Source organism: Ambystoma mexicanum, chromosome 11 (assembly GCF_040938575.1).
Source record: "Ambystoma mexicanum isolate Mex_15411 chromosome 11, UKY_AmexF1_1, whole genome shotgun sequence".
In the NCBI taxonomy this organism is placed as follows: domain Eukaryota; kingdom Metazoa; phylum Chordata; class Amphibia; order Caudata; family Ambystomatidae; genus Ambystoma; species Ambystoma mexicanum.
The window spans coordinates 190,105,741-190,129,608 of NC_090934.1; the positions used below are offsets into that span (position 1 = coordinate 190,105,741).

The following is a 23,868-nucleotide window of genomic DNA, read 5'->3' on the forward strand; positions in this document are numbered from 1 at the left end:
AATGGGGAAATACCGCCCCGCCAACCTTGGAATGGGGCGGTATTTCCCCATTTCACCATGGTGGACTCGTTCCAACACTGGCACCAACCATGGTGCTAATAGCGCCATGGTTTAGCGCTGGTGTTGTAATGAGGGCCCTAGAATCCTATAGTATTATACAAGTGCTCAATGAAGCAGTTTCTGAACAGCAGCAAGCTACCATACAATCTGTTAAGGTCTATGCCCAATGGAACTCTGAAGACTTGGAAAGGATGCAGATTGGGTGTAAAGCATTCTACTATCTGAATATCCATTAGCCTAATATTATAGAGAAGTAATGCCAGGCATAGGCCATACCCATTATCCCTAGCATGCCAAGAAAATGATTTTCAAGGTTGCTCTCCACGTATAAGGTAATGTTAGCAGTGCTAAAGTAGGAGATGCTGAGCATAACATTGGTCTCCTCAAAATCCTTTGAGGGCAAATCAATATTTGAGTTTCATGTGTTAACTTGCAAGTGGGCCGTTCCAAAGGACTTGCGTGACATGTGTACAAAGAAGAGGAAGCATTGGATGAGGTTACATATCCAAGTAGCCTGCTTACTTACAGTCAGTATCCAATATTTGGCTGATAGTTCGGTTACATAGTGTAGGTGACGCGTTTTGTAAGTCACCATAAACAACAGGAAATTCTGGCACTTGAACGTTATTCTTATTACAAGAAATATAAAACAAGTGGTTGTAGGTACAAGTCTGGTAACCTTTCATAGAGCCAAAAGAGGAAGAGTCAAGGTTGATATCTAAATGTGTTCTGGGACAGACGTTAGAGTCATAAAGTAAAAGTATGGTATAGTCCATTATCAGAGTCCTGGGTGGGAATATAATTTGGTTAATGTGTCCAGGCATTGTTTGGGTATATTCTGCTATTCATAGAGCCCTTTTTCACCTCTTCTGTGGGTATTCTGTTGTTGGGGTTTTTAAGGTCACGCTTGCATAGTAGGTTAATGCAAATGGGCTATACCAGAATATCAAGATTAGTTAGTTATTTTAAGAGAAAGCAAATGTCAAGTTTTTGTGTGTGTCTTGTACCTTTTTTTATCTTTTTGTGAACAGGTGAGAATGGTCTGTGTGCGCTGCTAAAAATCTTCTGAGCGGCACTCAGCAGCAAGCTTGGTAAGCGCACAGCTTAGAGGGAACATTGGGGGAACATCACTTGCAAGTAACATAACATAACTTTACAGCCTTGGGAAATGCAGTTTACACCAGCCAACCTGCTTGGTTGTGTTATTGTTATATGTGTTCCATATATTAAAGAAACAAACTTCCATGAAAGTTGCACTTAAACATCACACAACAGTGCAACAGCAGTACTTGCTAATATCGAAAATATATTTATTGTTTCATTTGAGTAAATGATTACATACATATGAACTTTAGGGAAACAATCCCTCTAATGTACCGTTTGCACCCAGCTTATGATAGAGAAATAGAGAAACCCTTTGATCCAACATGGCCGGTAAACCATTAATTTCAATAGGCGCCCTGCGTGTCCAATAAGGTATAACCTGGAGCAGATGCTAGCAAAACCAAGTAATTCATGATCGGTTCTTTTGGCGCTATGGCACACCAAGGCACAACATCACAACTGAGAGCAAAGAAGGAGAAGGAGTGAGTGGCAAAACAGCAACAGAAAGGGAGAGATGAAGCAGTAGGGGGACTTTAGTGGATGCATGAGGAAGGTGGGGTGAAGAAGCAGGGGCTGGGGCACAGAACAGCAGAAGGGGAGAGAAGAAGTTGTCAGGAGCATGAGGAGAAGCAGCAGGAAGTTGGAAATAAGAAGCAGTGGGGTAAGGAAAGAAACAGCGGGGCAATGGAAGAAGCAGCCGGAAGGCAGAGAGACAATGAAGTGGGGAGCAATGAAAGAAGCAGTGGGGGCATGGGAAGAAGCAGCAGGAAGGCAGAGAGACGGAGCAGTGGGGGCAATGGGAAGAAGCAGCAAGGCGGAGCAATGAAGCAGTGGGGGCAGGGGAAGAAACAGGAAGGCAGAAAGACAATGAAGTGGGGAGCAAGAAAAGAAGCAGTGAGGGCATGGGAAGAAGCAGCAGGAAGGCAGAGAGACGGAGCAGTGGGGGCAATGGGAAGAAGCAGCAAGGCGGAGCAATGAAGCAGTGGGGGCAGGGGAAGAAACAGGAAGGCAGAAAGACAATGAAGTGGGGAGCAAGAAGAGAAGCAGTGAGGGCATGGGAAGAAGCAGCAGGAAGGCAGAGAGACGGAGCAGCAGGGGCATGGGAAGAAGCAGGAAAGCAGAGAGACACAGCAGTGGGGAGCAATGAAAAAAGCATTGGGGCAAGGGAAGAAGCAGCAGGAAGGCAGAGAGGAAGCAGTGGGGACATGGGAAGCAACAGCAGGAAGGCAGAGAGAGGAAGCAGTGGGGAGCAAGGGAAGAAACAGTGGGGGCCTGGGAAGAAGCAGAAAGGCAGAGAGACGAAGATGTGGGACGCAATGAAAGAAGCAGTGGGGGCATGGGGAAGAAGCTGCAGGAAGGCGGAGCAAAGAAGCTGTGTGGGAGCATGGGAAGAAGCAACAGGAAGCAGCTGGAAGTTTGCGAGAAGATGATGTGGGGAACTTGTGAATAAGCAGCAGGGAGTCAGAGATAAGAAGCAGTGTGGGCACTTGGGAAGAAGCAGCAGGAAGGTGGATACAAGTAGCAGTGGGGAACATGGGAATAAGTAGCAGGAAGGCAGAGATGAGAAGCAGTGTGGGAGTTTGGGAAGAAGAAGCAAGAAGGAGCAGTTTCGTAGTATGGAAAGAAGTTGCAGCAACTTGGAGAGAAACAATACCAGACCATGGGGAGGAGCAGCTGATAGCGCAGAGAAGAGCTACAGGCTGTAAAAGCAGGAAGGAATCACTGTTAGAAATGCGGAGGAACGTCAGGGAGAAGAGTAATGGCGACATCTAAGATAGAAATGCAAAGAAGAGGCAGGGAAAGGTATGATGTAGTTAGGGCGGGTTGTGAGATGGGGAGAAAGGGAGATGCCAATCAGTGAGAGGTAGAAAAGATATGGGACAGTGGCAGGGCAATGGGAAGGTGTGAGCCAGTGGGAGGGGGCAATGTGAAGCAGCCAGAGGCAATCAATGGGAAAACTGTGTGGTAGTGGAAAGAGGAAATGTGGAACACCGAAAGGAAGATGAGATGTGACACAATTTAGACCCCTGTGGAAGAGAAGAAACTACAGGCAATCAATGGGACAGGTGTGAGGTGGTGGGAGGGGGCGTCATGAGCCAAGTCAAGATAGAAGAGTTGAGACAGAAAGAGAGAAGTGTGAGCCAGCAGGGTGGGGAAGATATGTGAGTCAGCACAAAGGCCAGTAAGATGCAGAGGGGAGAAGAGATGTGTGAAGGTTATAGGGAAGGGGAGGAAAGAATCAAAGGACATGGAAGGAAAAGCACTGATTGGATTAAGTGATCGGGAAAGCGATGATCTTTGTGTGTAAAGCAGTGGCTCCAACAGTAAGAGGGCAACCAGAACATTGCCTGCATTTGCTCATTCTCAAGTGCCTGCATTTGCTCATTCTCAAGTGCCATTGTTAGCGTGTCACTGCTCTTCTCTGGTGACATGTACATTGTGGACCCTTATCTTCAGGAGGCATTTTACAGAGTGCAGATAGTAAGCAGCAGCTGATGCAGATAATCAAGTTCAATGGGCAGGTGGTCCCTCCTATGGCAGTAGGTGTCATCCAGAGTGTTCTCCACAGTAACGTCTGCGCAGCGGTGCCCTTCACCCCACGGAAACCTCTACGCAACCTTCCTCCTCTTCTTCCATTGACAGAATGCTGTCAGTTCTCCTCTGATTTTCTCTGTGTGAGCAACCTTGTCCTCCAATCATTAGACATGGACAGTGGCAACTGTGTGTGTTAATAAATCAGACCCACTATTAAACTTTGTAGAAAATAAATACTCATGAAGGAGATCCCTGTTATTATACCAATTATCGTAGTCTGAATTAATTAATTTATAGAATCGATCTTAGAAAACTTCCCAACACCAGCGAGAGGTATGGATCCTTGGTCTTGAGTGAGGTCGGGATGTTTCTTAAAACAGTCTGAGGCTCAGCAGCACCAGCAGGGAGCTCCACAGCACAGCCAAGGAAGAGACCACTGGAAGCAAAACACGAGCATGTCAGTATTCCTGTGTTATCTCAGTGCAGGATAATATAAAGCTATTCCAGAGCAGACAATACCCACTTCTGCACAGTCACACGCTTTGACCTCCATTCAGAAACAACTCATCGCCCACCTGCTCTTCATTACAGCAGGATTATTCGAGGACATTACATTGTAAAAGGCTACTTACTCTTCATGATGAGTGTTTTGGGAGTGCAAGACACTAACCCTGATACCAAACCCAATCCATGAGTGGGATAGAGCACTGGCACGTGTGTATGGCGTTACAAGTACACCGTCTTCCATGTCGTGTCAAGTGCAGGGGCACTAGGTGCAATGATGTTGTGCCCACCAGTGGCTGGCAGCCTGGCAGCCTGGCACCCTACCACAGACAAGGCTCCCGTACAACTCAGGGCCCCCTTCTGTCTACTACAGTACACATGCAGAAAATAGAGACAAAGAGTACAGGCCGCCCCTCATCCAGTAAAGAAGACATTTCAGGAACTATTGAACCTCTCCACCCAAAACTCAACATCACATGTGAAGAAATCTTGAGATGGACTAGTTGGAGTCTCGTCCTGTTCCCAAACTGAACCACACCTGCTCCAATCCACCTCACCACACTACCAAATCCTACAGGCCTGCATCGTATGGTATTTGGACTAAGTTATCCCCCACTTCTCGCACCATAAAGAAATAAGTAATAAACAGCTTACCTGTGCTTGATCCAGAGTTTACATCTATGCTTACTGGAAAAAAGCAGAGAGGTGGAGAACATTAAAAACATATTTCCTTTCTTCAAATCTATCAAACTTCCCCATTCATGATCCACCGGTAATGATATGCTCCCCCGCCACCTTTATAGTTTGATACCACAGGCCCAGAGCTGAAGAGATGATGCACCCTCAGTGCTAGATAGACTCCCTAAAAGCAGAGCTATGTTGGTACCACACCAACACACCTATAGTGATACTGCACTACTAGTGCTAGAACGATACTGCAAAATCAGTGCTATAGTAATACTCTACACTGTTGGCATTTTTGAGGGAAATAATTATGCCCCTCCACGTAAAAAAATCACCAGCCGCCACTGGCCCTCAGACTGTGTTGGGAACAGGATGGGGAGAACCCAGGGACTATGGTGGGAGCACAATGGCCGGGAACCATGGGGTAGTGGTGGGAGCAGAGTGGGGAGAGCCCAGGATGTGTGAAGGGGTGGGGAGAGACCAGGGACTGGGTAGGAGTAGGATGAGGGAGCCCAGCGACTGTGATGGGAGCAGGTGACGGTGGCAAAACATCCTGTCCATTTGGCATTTCTGTGGGGGTCCCGACCTGCCCAAATTTTGCTCAGGGGGGCCCCGGCCAAAAAAGTTTGAAGACCACTGCTCTACAGTCAATGCTATGGAATACTGCACACGGTAGAGTGAGTCCCCAGTGGCAGTGCTATGTTGGTACAGCACCTACAAAGCTATTGTGATACTGCGCCACTATTGCAATTATGATACTGCGTGCTATAGTAATACTCTACAGTCAATGCTATGCAATACTACACACGGCCAGAGTGAGTCCCCAGTGGCAGTGCTATGTTGGTACCACACCAAAAAAGCAATAGTGATACTGCGCTACTAATGCTATAATGATGTTGCATGAGTGCTATCATGCTATGGAATACCGCAAATGGCCAGAGTGAGTCCCCAATAGCAGTGCTATGTTGGTACGTCACCAACAATACTTTAGTGATACTGCACCACTATTGCTATATTGCGGCTACATCCGTGTTATACTAATTCTCTACAGCCATTGCTATGGACTACTGCACACACACTGCATTGGCACGGTGCGTCCGCAATAATGGCACTGCTATGTTGGTGCAGCACCAGAATGATATGGTGATACTGCACCTGAATTGCAATAACCATACTACAAAGTTAGGGCTCTAGCAATACTTTACAGAAAATGTCATAGTAATGCTGTACATATACTACTCTGGCAGTGCTTGCGTGAACTTGTGGCAGTGCTGTGCTGATACTGCACCCACATTGCTATAGTGATGCTGCAACAGTATCGGTATAGGGGGAATTACACCGGCAGTGCTGCAGAAATACTGTGTCGCCAATGTATGGTAATACTGCACAAAAACTGCGAAGGCAGTGCCAGAGTGAGTCTGCAATGACAGTGCTATGTCACTACCGTACAGGCAATGCTTTCATGATACTCTACCATGATAATGATACTAAAGTCTCGGGTGGATAGCTTAGGGGCAACGTGCTCGCCTGGGAAGCAGGACGACACGGAGCACCACAGGTTCGAGCTCCGGGTCTGCGCTTACAAACCTCTGGGTATTACGCACGTTATAAATATCATATCATAAAGGCCATGCTATAGTGATATAAATGTACAGTATAATACTTTGATACATGTGATATGTATTTGTTTGGTCGCTGTTTCAAAGTCATAACTAGCTTCAACTTTAGACAATCCAGATGTTGTGGACTACACTTCCTATCAGCCATAGCCACCATAGTAAATGGCGAGGGTCATGGGAGTTGTAGTCCAAAACATTTGGAAAGAAGCAGGTTGTAGGGACATGCTTTAAGGAAATTATGCCAGAATCTGCCTACATTGTAAAGTCAGGGTGTGCCAATGATGATCAGAGTTAGCCAAACCAAGAATGTACCATGCTTCTCTTGGGCCTGCCTTATGAATTCAGCAGTAAAGGTAATAACCAGTGGTACTATCAAATACTGCCCGATTTTCCACCCACCTGTTCTTTGGGCAGTCAGGCGCTCATGTTGGACTGAGCCGAAACACGAATGCAAGGTGTTAAGGCTTTAATGTATTGCAGTCACGCCATGGCACACTTCCAAACATGTGCATGGCAGTGAGGAGGAGCGGAACTCAACTTGCTTTTCTGCTGCTCCTTTCCTCTCCGCCATACAAATGCTCCAGCGTCTACGCCTGGATGCATTTTCATGCCGGCGCAAATGCTGGGGACCCCTATGGAGGCCGCCTGCTTCATGCACCAGCATAGAGCAGCTGCACCTCATAGGGATGCACTGTACATGCTCCCTGCCACGGTCGCATGGCACTGAACATGTACAATTGCAATTAAACCCTCCCTGACAGGTTTATTGTATTTGTGAACACCGCTTTCCAGGCGCACATAAGCAAGGATCACAACTGAAATGAAACGCTCCCTGACATGCAAGCATATCGGAGAGTGTCTTATTGTAATTGTCAGCGCTGCTTGCATGTGAGCATGGCAAGCGGCGCTCACAAACAAAACTAAACGGTGTTTGGCATGCCATCATGCCAGGCAGCCTTTACTCACTTTGAACTGCGGAGTGCAAATGTGAAGGGCAAAAAGCAGCGTACACACTTGTACGCCACCTTTTGCCCTCACATTTGCACCCCGTAGTGCAAATGATCAGAATTTGGTAGTAGGGACACACTTATGTTAACAGCGTAAACGTAAGAGGTCCCCAACGCCAAATTACGTTTTAATAGAACATAAGCCCCTCAGTATTTACCACATGGAATAAATACCACCCGATTATGAGGCAATAAAAAAATGCCTCCAATTTCAATTTTTAATCCCACCTTGTAATGCATGTGTGTGAAAATGAGCTAAACAAAAATATAACTTCAGTGCGTGGCCATTTTGGACATTCACTTCCAAAACCGTAATGAAAGTCTACGTTTCTGTGAGCTCAGTTAGAAGGCAGACATGAATTTTTCAAGAGTTGTAGGATTACATTATGAACAGATGAGCTCACTCTTGTTGTATTGTTCACTCAAGGACGAGCCAAGAAGGAAGTTGGAGATGTGCAGGTGCATTGATAAGGCGTGCTGGGAACGAGCGTGCAGGAGACAAACTGGGTTTTTCCTCTACTGACTAGATTTTACCACTCTTTGCCTCCATGGTTGGTGTCTGTCCTTTGGCCGGGGACGGTTGGCTACCTAAGGGGGGGCAGGGGATTTTTTCCCCCATAAGAGGAGAGGTATCCTGCTGGTAGAATAGAGTTGGAACCCCGGGTGATGAAGCCTCGCTGAGACGGAGGACGCTCCGCTCCAGACCCCGTTAGCACGTGTGATCTCTCTGCCCACTTGCCTTGGGACTGGGTAGTGTTGTGGTGGCTGAGATGACGTTTTCTTCTACAATTACACTAACAGTGATGTAGACTGTTATAATCATTGGTGTTTATGTGTGTGTGTCTATGTATAACTAATTCCTGTTATTCCATTATTTAGCTGTGTACTTATGAAATGTGAATAAAAGGCCTGTAAAGAGCCTATAATATCCCAATTGTGAACTGTAAAGAGCCTATAATATCCCAATTGTGAGTCTAAAGTGTGTCTTATTACCCCCCTGAGTCCAAGAACTTTTTGGTCCATGTAATCTGGTAAGTGGTCTTGGTGTCCATACACGTGACAGAAAAGCAAAACACAGCTGAGAGATATTTTTTATCAATTGGCATCCACTGGAGGGATCGAGTCATATTCAATAAACAATGCTGTTGCTTTAGCAAGCACAGAAAGTGACAACAGAAGAGAAACATTCACTGTTTTTCCAACCTCTTAAAAAATCAAACTTCATTTCATTTAAAATGTTACCCTAATTTTAACAACAGTATAGTTCCCCGTGGCTAAATGAGATCCTTTTCCAATCTCATTCAAGTTGTCTGAGCAATCATTTGAGGTCACCTCCTTGTTTGTCCAATGAATCATATGCTTTTCTTATCCCTAATTTGGTGTTCTTCCTGCCAATGATTGGTGAGTGGCATTCTCTGGTCTTGACAATTCAAACTGGACAGTTTCCCTCTTATGCATATTTGTTATTCTCATATTGTGCTACCCACGTAAGTGTTCTCACAAATACAAATGATAGCATATACTACATATTTTGAGTGACAGTTAATGAAATCTCGAATTAATTTTCATACCTTCATTGCACAAAAATATGTCACTATCAGGATGTGCAAATCTGCACGTTCAAAGTTACACATTTTTGGAAGTCTTTACTCAACAGTTTAAGCCAATCACTATCTACTTTCTCTTCACTTGCTTTAAGAAAGGATGGACTTAATATATTGTTGATAATGGGAGCCCTCCTGTATATTAACCTGGGCTTGTCAGCTATATATTCTTTTAACTCTGTGTCCAGCTGTAGGATGTGCCAGTGTTTCTGCGCCGTTTAAAGAGTGCATGGCTGTCTTTGGAACATGTCGAGATAAAGTTGATGCCAGGTGTTTGTCGAGATTTAGTCTTCTTTATTGGATTATACATATTCTTTTACTCAATGTTTCTTACTCTGTCACATGCTTTGAGGACACATTCCGTCGAGTACCCTCTCTCACAAAACCTATGGGTCAACAATTTGCTGCCCATATACTGTATCATTGCTACCATTTCTTTGGGCCCTGTAGAATTCACCAATAGGGATATTGTCAATGGTGGATGTTTTGTGACAACTGGATGCATACAGCATTGAGTTAACTTGTGTAGGCTTCCTATATGTTCTTGTTTCCAATCCTTCAATAGCTACATAGATATGTAAATCTAAAAAGTTTGTAGCTATGTTGTCAATATGGCCGGTTAATTCAATACCAAATTCTTTGCTGTTTAAATAATTGACAGACTCTCTGAGGCTATCCTCAGTGCCATTCCAAATTACAATAACGTCATCTATATAACACTTCCATTGCCTGATTTGATGTACATATACATTGTCTTTCAGGGCAAAGGTTTTCTCAAAGTGGCCCATGACAGATTAGCTAGTGATGGGGCATGTGTAGCGTCCACTTCTAATCACTTTGTCTGCAGGTAATAATCATTGTTAAAGAGAATGTTATTGTGTTCTAAGTGAATGTAAGGAACTTCTTCATCATTGCCACATGTTCACGATTAGATGCTGAGAAATGTGAGAATGTATAGTAAATTGTCTGGATAGCTAAAGTGTGATTAATTGACGGGTATAGAGACTTAACATCAAGTGTGGCTAGTAAGAATCCAGATCACCATTCTGTCTGCTCTAAGATTTGTAAAACTTGGGTTGAGTCTCTAATGTATGATGGTAAGATATATATACTTGTTCCTTGATTGCATTGTTTATATATTCAGACAGCCCTTCAGTGGCCCAGCCACTTACAATTGGGTATACTTCTGGTAAATTCTCATAATTCTTTTGTACTTTCTGAAGAACATATATTGTTCTCATGGTGGGTTCAGTTCTTCTCAGGAAGAGTTTCTCTTCGTTGGTTAGAAGACCTTTCCTGTGCCATTTCTGGATGAGTTCTACCAACTCTTTCACTACTTTAGTAGGGTTCACTGACAGTTTAGCAAAAATACCTGGGGTATCCAAATGGATTTGTCCCATCCCATATGAATGTAATCCCATCTGTTTAGAATAATCACATTGCCACCTTTATCAGCCTCTTTGATAACTATACGATTGTCTTTTGACACAGCACTAGGGATTGCCTTTCATCCTTACTCAAATTCTGGTAGTTGTTATTAATGTGCTTGTTATGATTTCAATCCATATATCTGTGCATTTCTGAAGTGACTGCTTTGTAAAATGCCTCAATTGCACTCTCCATCTGGGATTGTGGGCTAAATTTAGACCTTGCTTTTAGTTCACGTATATACAAGTTGCTTGGCTGAACGCCCAATTCCACACAGATTTCTTCTAGACTTTTATATGTGTCTGTTTCTAGTGATAATAACAAATTAATGTTCTCAATGTCAGCTATTCTTAGCTCACTCTGGGGAATGTGTTCCTCAATAGGTTTGCAACATTTGACTTTGTGATGAAAACTCTTTTTTGAGTTTAAGTTTCCTTATAAACGTATACATATCTATTTGAAAGACTATAAGATCAGTTCTCACTGTTGGTGCAAAGAAATGTTCTTTGTTGAGGACTGATAGTTCAGTATTGGTAAGTTTCCTCTCTGAAAGTTTTATCGCAAGGTTATGTTTTGTCCCATTGTAAGTTGTAGGCTGGAGCTCTATCTGGTAAGCCTTTTTGTTTGACCTTGATCTCTGCTTACCCTACATTTGCCTCCTGTCCTTCTTCTAAAGATGTTCTTCGAGTTTGCATATCTTGTTCTAGACAGTCTTGGAACCGGACGCCTTTCGTGTTCATTCATTGGTTCCCTCTCTTGTACCTTTTTATCTCCCCTATAAAAAAAAACTATCAAGCTGGAAGCTCCCGGAAGTATACCCTCACTGCTAGTGCTTTGCATTAAGCACACCAGGTTTTGCAGCTATCTAGATACATTTGTCTAAGTTTGATAATATAGCTGAATCATACTGGAAAATCCCAAGCACACCCACACAGCGCCTAGTGAAACAATTGCTTTAATTATTGAAAGGCTGACAGCCAAGCCACATTGTCCAGATGTACTAGTAATGGAGTTTTTGACTTTTTGGATATCTTGAATTACTAAATTAATGACTGTAATCAACCCATTGATTGCCAAACACGTGTTTCACCAATCTGCTTCTTCAGGGCAATAGTAGAGCTGAGGTTAGGGGTTGAATACAGACGAACAAAGAGTGTAGCAGCTCCGAAATAAATCAAGCTAGAGTGTAGGGTATGGCTATTGGTCGACAATGCGAGGCCGCTTACCCACAGTGCTGTAGTCCAGGAGACACACTGTAATGGACCTGTGGGTGGGGGAATCACAGTGTGGGCTTTGGTAGTGATAATGCAGTCAGAGTACTGATGATTTAGATTCTCAAAATGATTGCCATGTATGCGCCCTGTGACATTTTCTGCAGGGTCTGTTGCTCTGCTATGACAAGTCAATGAATGGCATAGTGGTGTCAAATTTCAGAAAACAGCCTCAGCACCTATAGATTGATTTAGACTATTGAAAGCAATATAAAAAACAATTCTTCATACAGATGATATAGAAAGAGCCGGGACTAGAGAGTGGGGCGGAATGACATAAGGAGGCATTTAGGTCATTTTATCAATTTTTCTATTCAGGGAAGCAGGTTGATGAAACCTCACAGAGAATTTACATAGACTGTATTAAGATGCTTACTTTAACTGATGCTCAAAAGGGGTTGGTTTGACCCGTTGACTGGTACCAGAAACGTTTTAGATGCTATTAAAAACCCCAATCCCCATAAGAGCCCAGGGCTGGATGCTTGAACTGCAGATTTGTATGATTGGACTTATATTTTCAAATCCAGTGGCGGAAGCCCATATTACAGTAATCCCCAAAGCAGGCAAGGACCCCCCACCCCCACCACCGCACAGGCTCATATCATTTTTTAATTTAGAGATCAAGATATTTACACATATATTGCCCTTGAGACTTGAGCAACGGTTATCCCCGTGCCTACTAAATAATTGGAGAGCACACATGTCCGAAACTGAGGTGTTCAATGGTAAACTCAATGTTCGCATCAGCAACTGCCTGAAAAGCATCCATTTGCTATGGTGAGTTCCTCCATCCAGTGTATGGTGGCCGTTATGTCCACTCTGTGGCAATAGGCATACGCGGTCCGGTCCCGCTGTTCTGATCGGAATCAGAAGTTCACATTTTGAACGTAAAGATTTCAAACCTATTGCAGGCGTTCTTATGAGCATGACAGAAGGAGCATGGTTTACCAAAATATGTGACTGATAACAAGCCTTGAGGAGGACCTTTGGTCAAGAACACGTGTCGGCTTATGTGTTACATGTTTTGTGCCATTCGGACACTAAACATTTCTTATATTGTGAATCATAAAACTCTGAGCTATTATTGTGGTGAATTTCGATCTACAATCAGGCTGAAGCAGCTTTGATTCTTAATGTGTACCAGCAGGGCCGTTCTGGCGTGTATGGCTATCGGCCCATGGCTGAACCAAAAATACAAAATGCTGGTGTGGGCCAGTTTTTTGGGTCCAATTGGGCCAATTTTTGGCCATTTTGGGCCAGTTTGAGTTAATTCGCTCTGTGGCTAGTAGTTTTGACCAGTGTTACTGAATGTATTCTTTAAAATGCATATTTACATCAGACTTTATCCAAAAACTCCCCCTTGGTTACTATTCAAACAGTGCCACAAAAGGATTGAATAGCCATTTGCAACTGCGGGCCACTTTTTCATTGCTGCCCCAGTACGACCCTGTGTACCAGTGGAACTGCAAGTATTTCCTAAAATACTGTCATTTTTCTATTTTGAGAAAGTTTACTTGCTGCAGTCTAGGAAATGCCCATTTTATAAAGGAAGGGAAAAAGTGTGCAGCAGCGTTTAACGGCACCTTGCTGATGCTGTATTTTAACTCCTCCCTTTGACGTGCTAAAGCAGTGCATGTGAAAGGAGAATCCCCTCGCAGTGCCATTGTCAAGCAGTACATCAGGCACAGACCGCCACATTGCCACTTTATCAGAATAAGGTGCTTTTAAGGAAGTGTTGATCCCTCATTGATTAACATCTTCCTATTTTTGCATGCATCTCAGAATCGGCCCCTGAATGTCCTTATTCAGCACCACCACCATAGCTAGCAGCTGGTGCCGGTAAGAGTGAAGCAAGCTGCACCCTGTTCCTGAAGAATACAAGGCAGCGGTTGGTGCAGGGTGCAGTGGTTTGTGCGATGAAGAGATGATAAATAACACCAGGGTTTGTGCAGAGCTATAGTGTAACACCTTCACTAGTGCAGCAGAGATTGCTCCACTCATTTCAGTGCCCACATAGGCTGAGCTATTGTTTTACTTTGCGCCTCCCTTTCCGTCTGGGCTTACACCAGCCATCCCCGCCTCCCTCTCTCTGTATTCTGTTGTTACTTGCTCGCTAGGTTTGCACTATACATTTCATAGCTACAAGCACGCATGATGTAGCCTGTCCTTGCACCGTGTGGACAGATTAAACGCAGCTAGCGAGGGTTTGAAAATGCCACTTTTGTGTATTTTATGCAAATTCGCATGTGCTTCAAATGTTGGATACTACAAATGAGATGTTTTGGATGTATGAATCAGGCATATATTTTCAAAACCCGGTACTTTCATACTGACCTACTGTGATTCAACATGTTGACCCCTTGTGTGCCATACTAAGCCCTGTGTGCCCCGCAGCCCACTCTCATCAGACAATGAGCCCGCAGTATAACACTCGGCATGTTGCCGTATGCATCCTTACTTTACTACAACATGAAGTGCATGACATCCCAGCAGAGCAAGCAAGTGTTATGTGATTAGACAATAGAACATACTAAAACAGTACAGATATGTGAGTGCATTAACACAGTGGTTCATACCTGAAAGGTCAAGTGGTCCGATAGAAAGACTCGCAGTGGCGCCACCAGATCGACCTGCCCGTGAAGAGGAACACTGAAAGAATAGAAACAAAGAGTAGATATTACTTAGGCGTCCAGTTCACATCTGGAACCTCCCTGACATCAGTGGGCGAAGTGTACGAAATGAAGTAGTGGAACTATCTACCCTGCTGGCCCATCCCCCATCCCCACAAACCCCATCGCCACACCCCTTCCCACGCGCAATCCCCCAAACACACCTGCAGTTTGTAGTGCATTGAGGTGCAAGTTTCAACTTCTTCCTGCACCCTATTTTAAAGCTAAACCATCCCGGAACAGATCTTTTTAAAATAAAAGTATAGAAACAGTAAAACTTTTGTTAAAGTAGAGGAGCACCGTTCCCATCCGCTCCGGCCCACTTCGAGCACTGCCTCACATCTGGCACTCTTCCTATCTGAAACACTCACCAGATGCGGCAACCCATTCTTCAGGAATTCTTCATGTCTATCCGCCCCACATGGTTTTGGCACCCCATAACCTTTGCTACAATAATTTCATCTGCCACCCCCTTCATTTCTGGCATGACAGAGTTTGACCAATTTTGGCACTCGAAAGATGGTCATAGGTGAGGTCGTTAGACGACTGCACTGCTGAGGGTGCAGTTCAAGGCTGTATGCCTTAAATCTTTATGCCTGGTCCATCAAGGCTGCTATGAGACAGGCCCAGAGTATTTGCAGGTTAGATTCAGATGCTATGTTCCATCTCGTGCTCTTCGCTCTTCTACCTCCCTGCAGATCGCGGTGCCTCGAATTAGATACTGATGCTACCCTGTTCTGGAATTCTATTCCGCTGCATCTTCGTGAGAACACCGATCATCTCTCCTTTAGGCGGGCTCTGACGACCTTATTGTTTCCGCCTAAGCTCTTTCCCTGCTGTTAGCGTTAGCTATGTGTTTAGTTTCCAGCCTCAGCGCCATGATGCCCTTGTTGGGGAAGAAGCTCTATACAAATTTGGATAACATAACATAACAATGTAAGAATTTTTATGGACCGGTTTCTAGCTTACTTAGGGGAATAGTTAATTAGCACACAGGGCGGGGGGAGCAGCCAATCAGGTTCTGCGGATTGCCGGCTGAAATCTCTGATCTCAGACGCGTTTTACAGAACCCACAGGCTGCCTCCCCCACCACGGGCTGCCATTTTACCCCCACCCTCCCGTTTCTTTTCTTTTTTTTTTTTTACTATTCTCCCACCCACCTCCCCTGCCTCACTTACCTGAGCAGCAGCTACCCTCCGCTCGCTGTTCCAGGCCGCCATGGTAATGGAAGAAGTGCTCTGTATGGAGCCCTGCCTTCCACAACCATGGCGGCCATCTTAGCAATGGATTGTCATTCATTGAACGGGACCCACTCAGCGTCCTGTACAATAAATTTAATTCCTTTTTTTCTAGCACCCCCCGGGTCACTGCTTTGGTAACCCGGGGTGCTAATGGCATTAGCACCCCGTTCCAGGGGTTGGAGCAGGGATAACGGCACGGTGCCCTCGTTACAACTCGGGCTCCCAGGCCGTTACCCCCACTTACCCCGTTCCAACCCTTGGAACAGGGTGCTAACACCATAGAATAACCTGCCCAGATGACTTGTCACTCACCACACGTTACAGAGATACTGGCTGTCCACTGTAGAAGGAAAAAGTTCTATGTACTGGCTTGTGAATCTCAAACTATTTGCTCTTCCAATTTTGGGAAGAGGCTACTTAGGTAGGTAGGATATTCCTTTAAAACAGCCCCGTGCAGCCTCTGGACGACTGTTATGCTGTTATTTGGTGGGAACGAATGCCTTCGAGATGAGTCACTTCACAGAGAGGGTTTTACAAATGCCCGTCTCCATCCAGGCATCCATCCATCTAGAGATCATTCATGTGCAGCATCTCCATTTCATCTGGAACTCCCTCAGATCTGATATCCCTTCCATCCCACAACTCCATGCAAACAACACCTCCTTACATCCAGCTCCAACCCTTCCAGCCCCCCAATTACATCCCACATCCCTCTTATATAACACCTCTTCACACCTGGCACCATCTCGCACTGCCATGAAACGACCAAAGACTTCTTTAGTTTTCATGGTCTTAAACTGCTGCATGCCACTGCCTACGATATTTTCCGTAGTTTATTGTAATGCATTGTAGTAGCCCATAGAACTATTCACCATTTTATGGTAAATACTGTACTTCACAGTTTGCATACTGTAGAATTTGTACGAATTAATGAGATACACCATAGTTTGCTACAGACTTCAGTAATTCCTAGTAGAAGCTATAGTACACGAATTGCATCTCTAGTATACTGCAATATGTTATGCCATGTATAGTAACATACTGTAGAATACTAAAGAACTGCAAACTATCAGTGATACATACTGTAGTAAATGTCTTATGTACTGAAGTGCTTGAATACATGTACATTATACATTATAGTGTTTGCAGTGTTCACACATCAAGTGCAGTCATTTCTAACGAATCTGTAGTATGAGAAATGCATCTATAGTTTACTACAATAGTCAACAGTATTTGTTATACTGTAGAATATTAGAATTGCACATTGTTTTTGCATATTTCTTTACAAATGAACAGTGCATGTTATGGGATTCCTATATTCTAATCAAACTAGACATTTGAAGTAGAAGCTGTAGTGGCCTAGATCCCCTTCACTAATAAAAATACAGGTCCCACCACCTAGGCCTTGGGCGACTGTCCCCGTTACAGCAGTTATGCTAAAAGGTTATTGTCCTCTTAGTAGTGAATAACCACGTTTGACGGCCCAGCTCAACCACTTTCCACCATTAGGTTAATATATTGTGATCCACGCCTGGCTGTCCCTTTCAAACCATTACGCCTGAGTACCAAGGACGAGCGGCAAATGCCCCATTTTTTCCCCTTCTTTCATTCCAGCTATATTTTTCGGTGGAAACATAACTGCGATCACTGTGGCACTGCCCTGAATTTCTGCGAGAATGGTTACTGCGGAAACGCAGTGTTTTCCGAGCAGTGTTTTCCGATTCCCACCCTTCCCCACTACCACTCCACATGTACACACGTCCTCCTTTTAAGCTTACTGCAACGTCTCATCATTGTGAAAATCTCTCCACATACTCTTACTATCCTACTTCATCAATAGGTGCTGCAGTAATCATACAAGACTGCCACGATGAGATGAACACTATCAAAAAACGGTCTGCAACGCAAGGCATTGTGGGTATGCAAATTAGCTTATGTGCCAGCCGTTTTTTACTGAAAATTGCCTTTGTTTTACAAGGCACTGCTACTTTATACATAGCTTAAACAACCCAAGACAGACCATTCTCAAGGCTGCAGCCAACTACATACCTGGTTTCACTCTTACTAGGGATTGTTCACAATTCCTTGCTGATGTGGCTGTGAACTGGAGGTGTATTATAGCATGTGTTACTTGGCTCAAATGGAATATTGCATCTTCACAGTTCAAGTGAAGGTTTTTTTCAAGCCTTTTTAAACCCATCATAATTTAGTTGGTGTTCGTTAAATTGACCCAACGCTCCAACCAAAAGACTGTTTATTTTATTTTTCCATTTGTATAAGCGCAAAAAGCCCTTGGGCATCTTGGCGTTGGTTACAGAAATAATGAGAACAGTGAATGCATACAGACTGTGGTTAATTGAACATGTGCGTCTTGAGCTTTTTCCTTACTAGAAAGAGGGATTGCTCAAATTGGAGGTGAAGTGATAAATAGTTCCAAAGGTTGGCTGCCACAACCGCAAAACTCCACCATCCAGCTATTTTGCATCCGAATCTCGGAGTGCAGAGGCAGTGACTGTGGGTGGATCTCAGGGTCCTGGCAGACGTACACATATTGTCTCTGAACTAGATAAGAAGGGTCATTGTTGGACAGGCAGCTATGGGTATTGGGCGAGGATTCTGAATTGAATTCTTTACCAGACAGGGACCCACTGGAAAGATCTCTTAACTTCAGGGATATGGTCATATTTGCTCAGGTCCAACGCAGCACAGGGGCATTGTTTTGGGTGACTTTGAGCCAGTTTTTCTCTGAAGTGCTGCACAGTAGGGTGTTGCAATAGTCCAGCTTGGATCTGACTATGGCACAGGCAACAGTGAGGCGCTTTGCTCCCATGTATGAGCTTTGTGGCGTAAGTTGCTGTTGAAGTAATGTTGTTGATGTGGCGTGTCATATTGAGTGAGGCATGAAGGTGGATGCCCAGCATTTTCACTGAGGTAGAGACGGGGATCTTATGGCCATCGATATAGAAGAAACAGAAGACAGGGTCAAGGTTCGCAATGCGGGTTGGTGTGCCGACTAGAAGGAGCTGAGTTTTCTCGTCATTCATGCACAGGCTGTGCTGGGCCATCCACGTTTCGATAGTTTCACAGATGGAGTTCTATGCATTCTTTTACCAGAGAAGCTGAGCAGATATCCCCTTTAAAGCAAGATGGTTTACGCCCTTTCATGATGAAGGCCAGGTTGGGCTCAGGAATGGGTCTCAAGTTGAAGGGTTGAATGTGGGCAGCAGAGGTCGCCTGAAGGTTGTGTGGTAGAATGTCCGGCAAGGATACCAGCTTGGCAGTGATTTTGCATTGCAATTGTAAAGTGTTATTGGTGAGGGTATCTTGGATGTTACTACACCAGGTGTTGTCTTTGTCGATATTTGAAGGAGGGGCAACGGGAGACTAATTCTCGAAGGATAGAGACCAATTCTTGCAAACTCAAAGAGCCTTGCGGATACCAAGACAACACTCCTTTCTGTGGAACACTTTAACAGTTGTATGGCTTCTGTGATGGTTCGAAAATTACGTTTTTTGAATAGTGGTTTCAGGTACAAACACCTTAAATTAAAAGTAGTATTGCAAATGTACATGAAATGTATTAGGGTTTTATCAGCAGAACTGCACAATGGGCAGAGTCCATATCTCGTAGTTGACCATGATTGAGAGAACCAAGCAGTATGCAGAATCCCCAGTTGTCACAGCTTCTCTCTTTCTCACCTGTTTTTCCTTGCTTGTGGTCTTCTTGGATGCGACTTCCTTCTTCCTCACTGTCCGAGACTTGTACAGGTTGGAGCTTTGGGATGTATTTACCCATGCATCCGAGCCCTACCTCAAAACTGTGCAGTACTGACATGAAAACATCATGATGGACAGAGCTTCCCAGAAAATGCACAGGGAAATGCAGGAAGAATAGGCTGCCACCCATTTTTGCCGATGTTATGGGCACAGAAGGACACTGCCTAAAACCACCATTGGACTACCCACACAGTAGTCTGAAACCATTGGGAATGGCAATGCTGATTGCCAAAAGCAAACCCATAACTGTTGGGAATTCATTTTCTTAAATCCCAAAAAGGGGTGCAGTACCAGTACTCACCACTATCCAAAAGCCGGCGTTTTAAAACAACACCAGATTTTACTTTTTGGTGTAAAACTGAATAAGTGAACCCAAGGCAAGCCAAAGAAAGACTTACTGAGAGGTGGATACAATGTAAAGTTATATTCTGAAGTGACTTGAAGGTTTATAACAAGACTGGCTGACCTGTGGATTTCAGCAGTTTAAGTAAATTTGGACTGAAAGACACTACAAATCTAAATGTTTAAAAGAAATGAGTGACCTACTTTGAGTGTCACATAGGTTGCAATTGTTTAAATGTCATAGTTTTGAAATTAGAATCAGCATTCTAGCTGCATATGTAAAAAAATTGTCTTGACTTAAACTGGGAAACAAAAAGTGACATTTTATCTGAAACTTGGCTTAAGGAACTGAATTCTGCCTGGCAACTACCCCCATCAGGAGTGAAACTTGAGTCACAGCTGTGTTCCCAGGCCTAGCTGCCCTTTTGCTGCTCACACCAAAAGGGATATGACACTTCCCTGATTGAATTACCTGGGCTCTGCAGGAAATTGAACAAAGCCCTGTCCTGACTCAGGCAAATGTTTTATTGGCGGGAGTCGTAAATGGAGCTTCCTCTTGGTAGAAGCTGGGAGGGGCAGGGTCTCTGAGCTTGCCAGAAACTGGAAAGACTGGTTTCTGTACCATGTGACATGAAAAGACACACCTCTATAGCCAGAATATGGTTTTAGAAAAAGATGAATAACTCATAGAGCGGACATGTGAAAATTGTATAAATGACACCATAATTCTTGTGATTTTTCTGCCCACATTTTAAGAGGTTTTTAGAACCGGTGGCATGTTCAGGGGGGTTTTAGCGGAAAAGAGGATATTACTCAAAATGTGTGCATGTGAAAAATCTGACACTTCATCAATTAATGTCCATACTCCTTGCGCACATGTGTGTAAATTTGGGGTAATGTCCGGAATTGCAAACCAGTTAAAAAGTGCAAAATATTGCCATTTCTGAATGCAAGCTCCCAGGAAGAGCAGAGTTTGAACAGGAGATACCTCCTGTGATATGTGAGGGGTGCATATGATTTTAAAACAATATGTACCTCTGCAAATATGTATTTGTTTCAAATCTAGATTTGTGTGTAAGTTGACAGGAGGAGTGGACTCTCTGCAAGCCATAAAATGACATCGCTCTGACTCACAGTTCCTTCCCCAATCAAATGAGAAATGGAAGTTTGACCAATTAGAAGCTGAGAGAGAGGTAGGGTCAGTGATGCTAGAACACACCCACATTCTAAACACATAAAAGCAGACAGACAGGACAGATAGGGACTTTCAAATCCATTTGCAGCTGGAAGCTCTGCCGGGAAAATCCATACTTTACCTCCATCAATCTCCAGAGAAAGCTGTGCAGAAAGATCCAGACTTTAAATCCCTCAATCTTCAGAATCCAGAGAGAGAGCAGACCCAGATCACTGTGAAGTGCAGAGACCAGAGTCCCGTCTAAAACCTGACCAGATCCATGGCGAGGCCCATTTCACTCAAGAATATAGTGTGAGTACCTAGAAAACTGTGCAGAACCAATCTCCTAGTTAAAATAATATAATTCAATCTAGTTTAATCTAAGTAGAACTGTCTCCTAACTGTCACCTGTCATTTGTAAAGCTGTCATTTGTAAAGCTGTCACTTGTCATTTTCTAGTTGCAAGCTGCACTTGTCTTTTTGAACTTTAACATTCAAAATCCGAAAAACGACCTTTATTTAATCGCTCATATCTCCGTAACCGTTTGTGCTAGTCCTTGTAGTTCCTCTGTAATAGCGCTCGGCGCATTCGTGAATTTTACCACGATTTGCAAATTTCTCCACGTGTAAAAAGACAGCAGTTTTGTTTTTCCTTGCCAAAAACTTTGTTACCTGCTAGTTACTACTAAAGCATTGTTAAGGTGATCCTGAATTCATAGAGAGTAGCTATCACTCACCCTGAACCTCTGAAAGGGAATTAAAAGCATTTTAACATATTTTCACTCCATTGCCAGCACATATCAAAGCATTTTGCCTGTGTTTTCAAAACTCCTATCTGTTTTCTTTAAGCGTGCTTGGGGGGGGATTGAACTGAATCACATTTGATTGCATTTCTGAGAACTGTGTGCCTTCCTTCCATGTCCTTGCATTGCATAAAAGGGGGGGGGTAAATTGTCCAAGAAAGTGATTACATTGTCTTTTGCTGAAATCCTATCAAGTGATTTTTTGTACTGCATTTCATTCAACATTGCATCCATTTGAACCCTATAAAGCATTCTCTACCACATTATACTTCTGTACCTATTTACCAGTGTGCTACCTTATCCATTTCATGTCAACTCCTTAGTGATTATAAAGAAGTGTGCTAGTGCCAGATTCTCCGTTGTTAATCTTTATCATATCAGATTAAGTGTGATATTCAATTATTAATTTATTATAAAGTGTGATATATATATATTGTTTAAATTATCAAATAAACCTTTTAACTTGCAAAACAGAACTACTTCTTGGCTCAGTGGGGTCAGGGGGATTCCAAGGGAGGGGTGTTATATAGGGGTAGTCATCCAGAACGCATGAACTGGACATAAAGTTATATCAATAAGGGTTTTCATTCAGTATTATAGACTAGGCGTTGACTTAGCTGTAGTGTTGAATTGAATCCTCTTACAGAGCGCGGGTCTTTGGGTTCCAGCGTGGGTAGCTGGCTGCCTAAGCCGGATAGCATTCAGTATCCAGGATTGTTAGCCACGAATCCAGGAAGGAGGAGGAGCAAGTATCCTACGCTCAGAGGATGTTTGAGACACCTCGGCACGAGTGCAAGACGGGGTCCGGGATGTGGGATAAGGCCAGCGGGCAAGGTAAGAATCTGGTGGGGGTTCCAGGAAGGGAGAAAAAGGATAAGAACTGGCGATAGCACGGTTAACAGACTCGAAGCATACGTCTAGCTATTCCAAGCAGTTGCGTTGAGACGCGTAGAGCCGTGGGGATGTGCCTGTTTTCTAGGAAGCAGAGTGTTGCACGCAAAGGCTAGAGTGCAGCGTTTCTGGGCCGTCGGCCATCTTGGAGGAGTCACTGAGCTTATGCCCAGTGCATCATGGACCACGAAGTCCAGAAGGGCCGAATTCGGTGGTTCATGACAGTATGCCTCCTCCTGAACCCAGAGGTGTTTGCCCGGGTGGACTCGATGAAACCTTTGTATTAGATGGGGCATTCATGTTTGAGACTGGTTCCCAAGTGCATTCGCTGGGGGGGTATCCCTTCCATTCTACCAAATATTGGAGCTGACCCCATCTGTATCTGGAATCACATAACCTGGAGACCTCAAACTCAATCTGGTCATTGATGAGCAGAGGGTTAGATCTAGGAGTAGTTCTGGTGGACTGTACATATGGTTTGAATAAGGAGGTGTGGAAGACCGGGTGCATTCTCTTCCAGGATTCTGTAAGCTGGAGCTGAAAGGCCACTGGGTTAATGATTTCATTAATGGAGAAAGGTCCATAATACTTGGGAGCCAATTTATTAGGCCACAGATGTCGAGGAAGAAGTTTTGAGGATAGCCAAACTTTATCCCCGACTACATAAGAAGGGCTAGGTCTCCACTTGATATCTGCATATCATTTGACTTCTATCCTGGCCTTTTCCAGGTGTTCCTTAGCGTCTCTATGTATGTTTACCAGTGTTTCAATCTAGGAGTCAACTGCAGGGACCGAGGTAGGATGTGGTGGAACAGATGGTAGAACCGAAGGATGAAATCCTTGACTGCAAAAGAATTGACTTGTCTTGATGGCCGAATGATCGGAATTGTTGTAAGCGAATTCAGCTGCGGGAATCAAAAGCGACCAATCATCATAGAGCTTGGTTGCAAAACAGCAGAGGTACTGTTCTAGGGTCTGGTTTACTCGTTCTGTGACCCCATTAGTCTGAGGATGATATCCCGAAGATAATGCACGCTGGATGCCTAATATTTGGCATAGTTGTTTCCAGAACTGGGATATATATTGAAGCCTCTGTCGGAGATGATCTTGGAGGGTAATCCATGGAGCCTAAATATGTGCTTTATGAATATTCCA

General features: G+C 44.0%; 1 protein-coding gene across 1 annotated transcript in view; it reads right to left on the reverse strand.

Moving 5' to 3' along the window:
• Positions 1-1,346: 1,346 nt before the first annotated feature.
• The window catches only part of LOC138503213 (pancreatic secretory granule membrane major glycoprotein GP2-like), a 310,155-nt gene continuing 287,633 nt past the window's right edge, over positions 1,347-23,868 (reverse strand). Inside the window, exons 9-11 of the mRNA XM_069622798.1 lie at positions 14,393-14,465; positions 4,858-4,890; positions 1,347-4,135 (exon numbers count right to left, since the gene is read on the reverse strand). Of these exons, the coding sequence (XP_069478899.1) occupies positions 4,071-4,135; positions 4,858-4,890; positions 14,393-14,465 (171 nt within the window). The 3' untranslated portion in view covers positions 1,347-4,070. The remainder of the gene's footprint in view (positions 4,136-4,857; positions 4,891-14,392; positions 14,466-23,868) is intronic.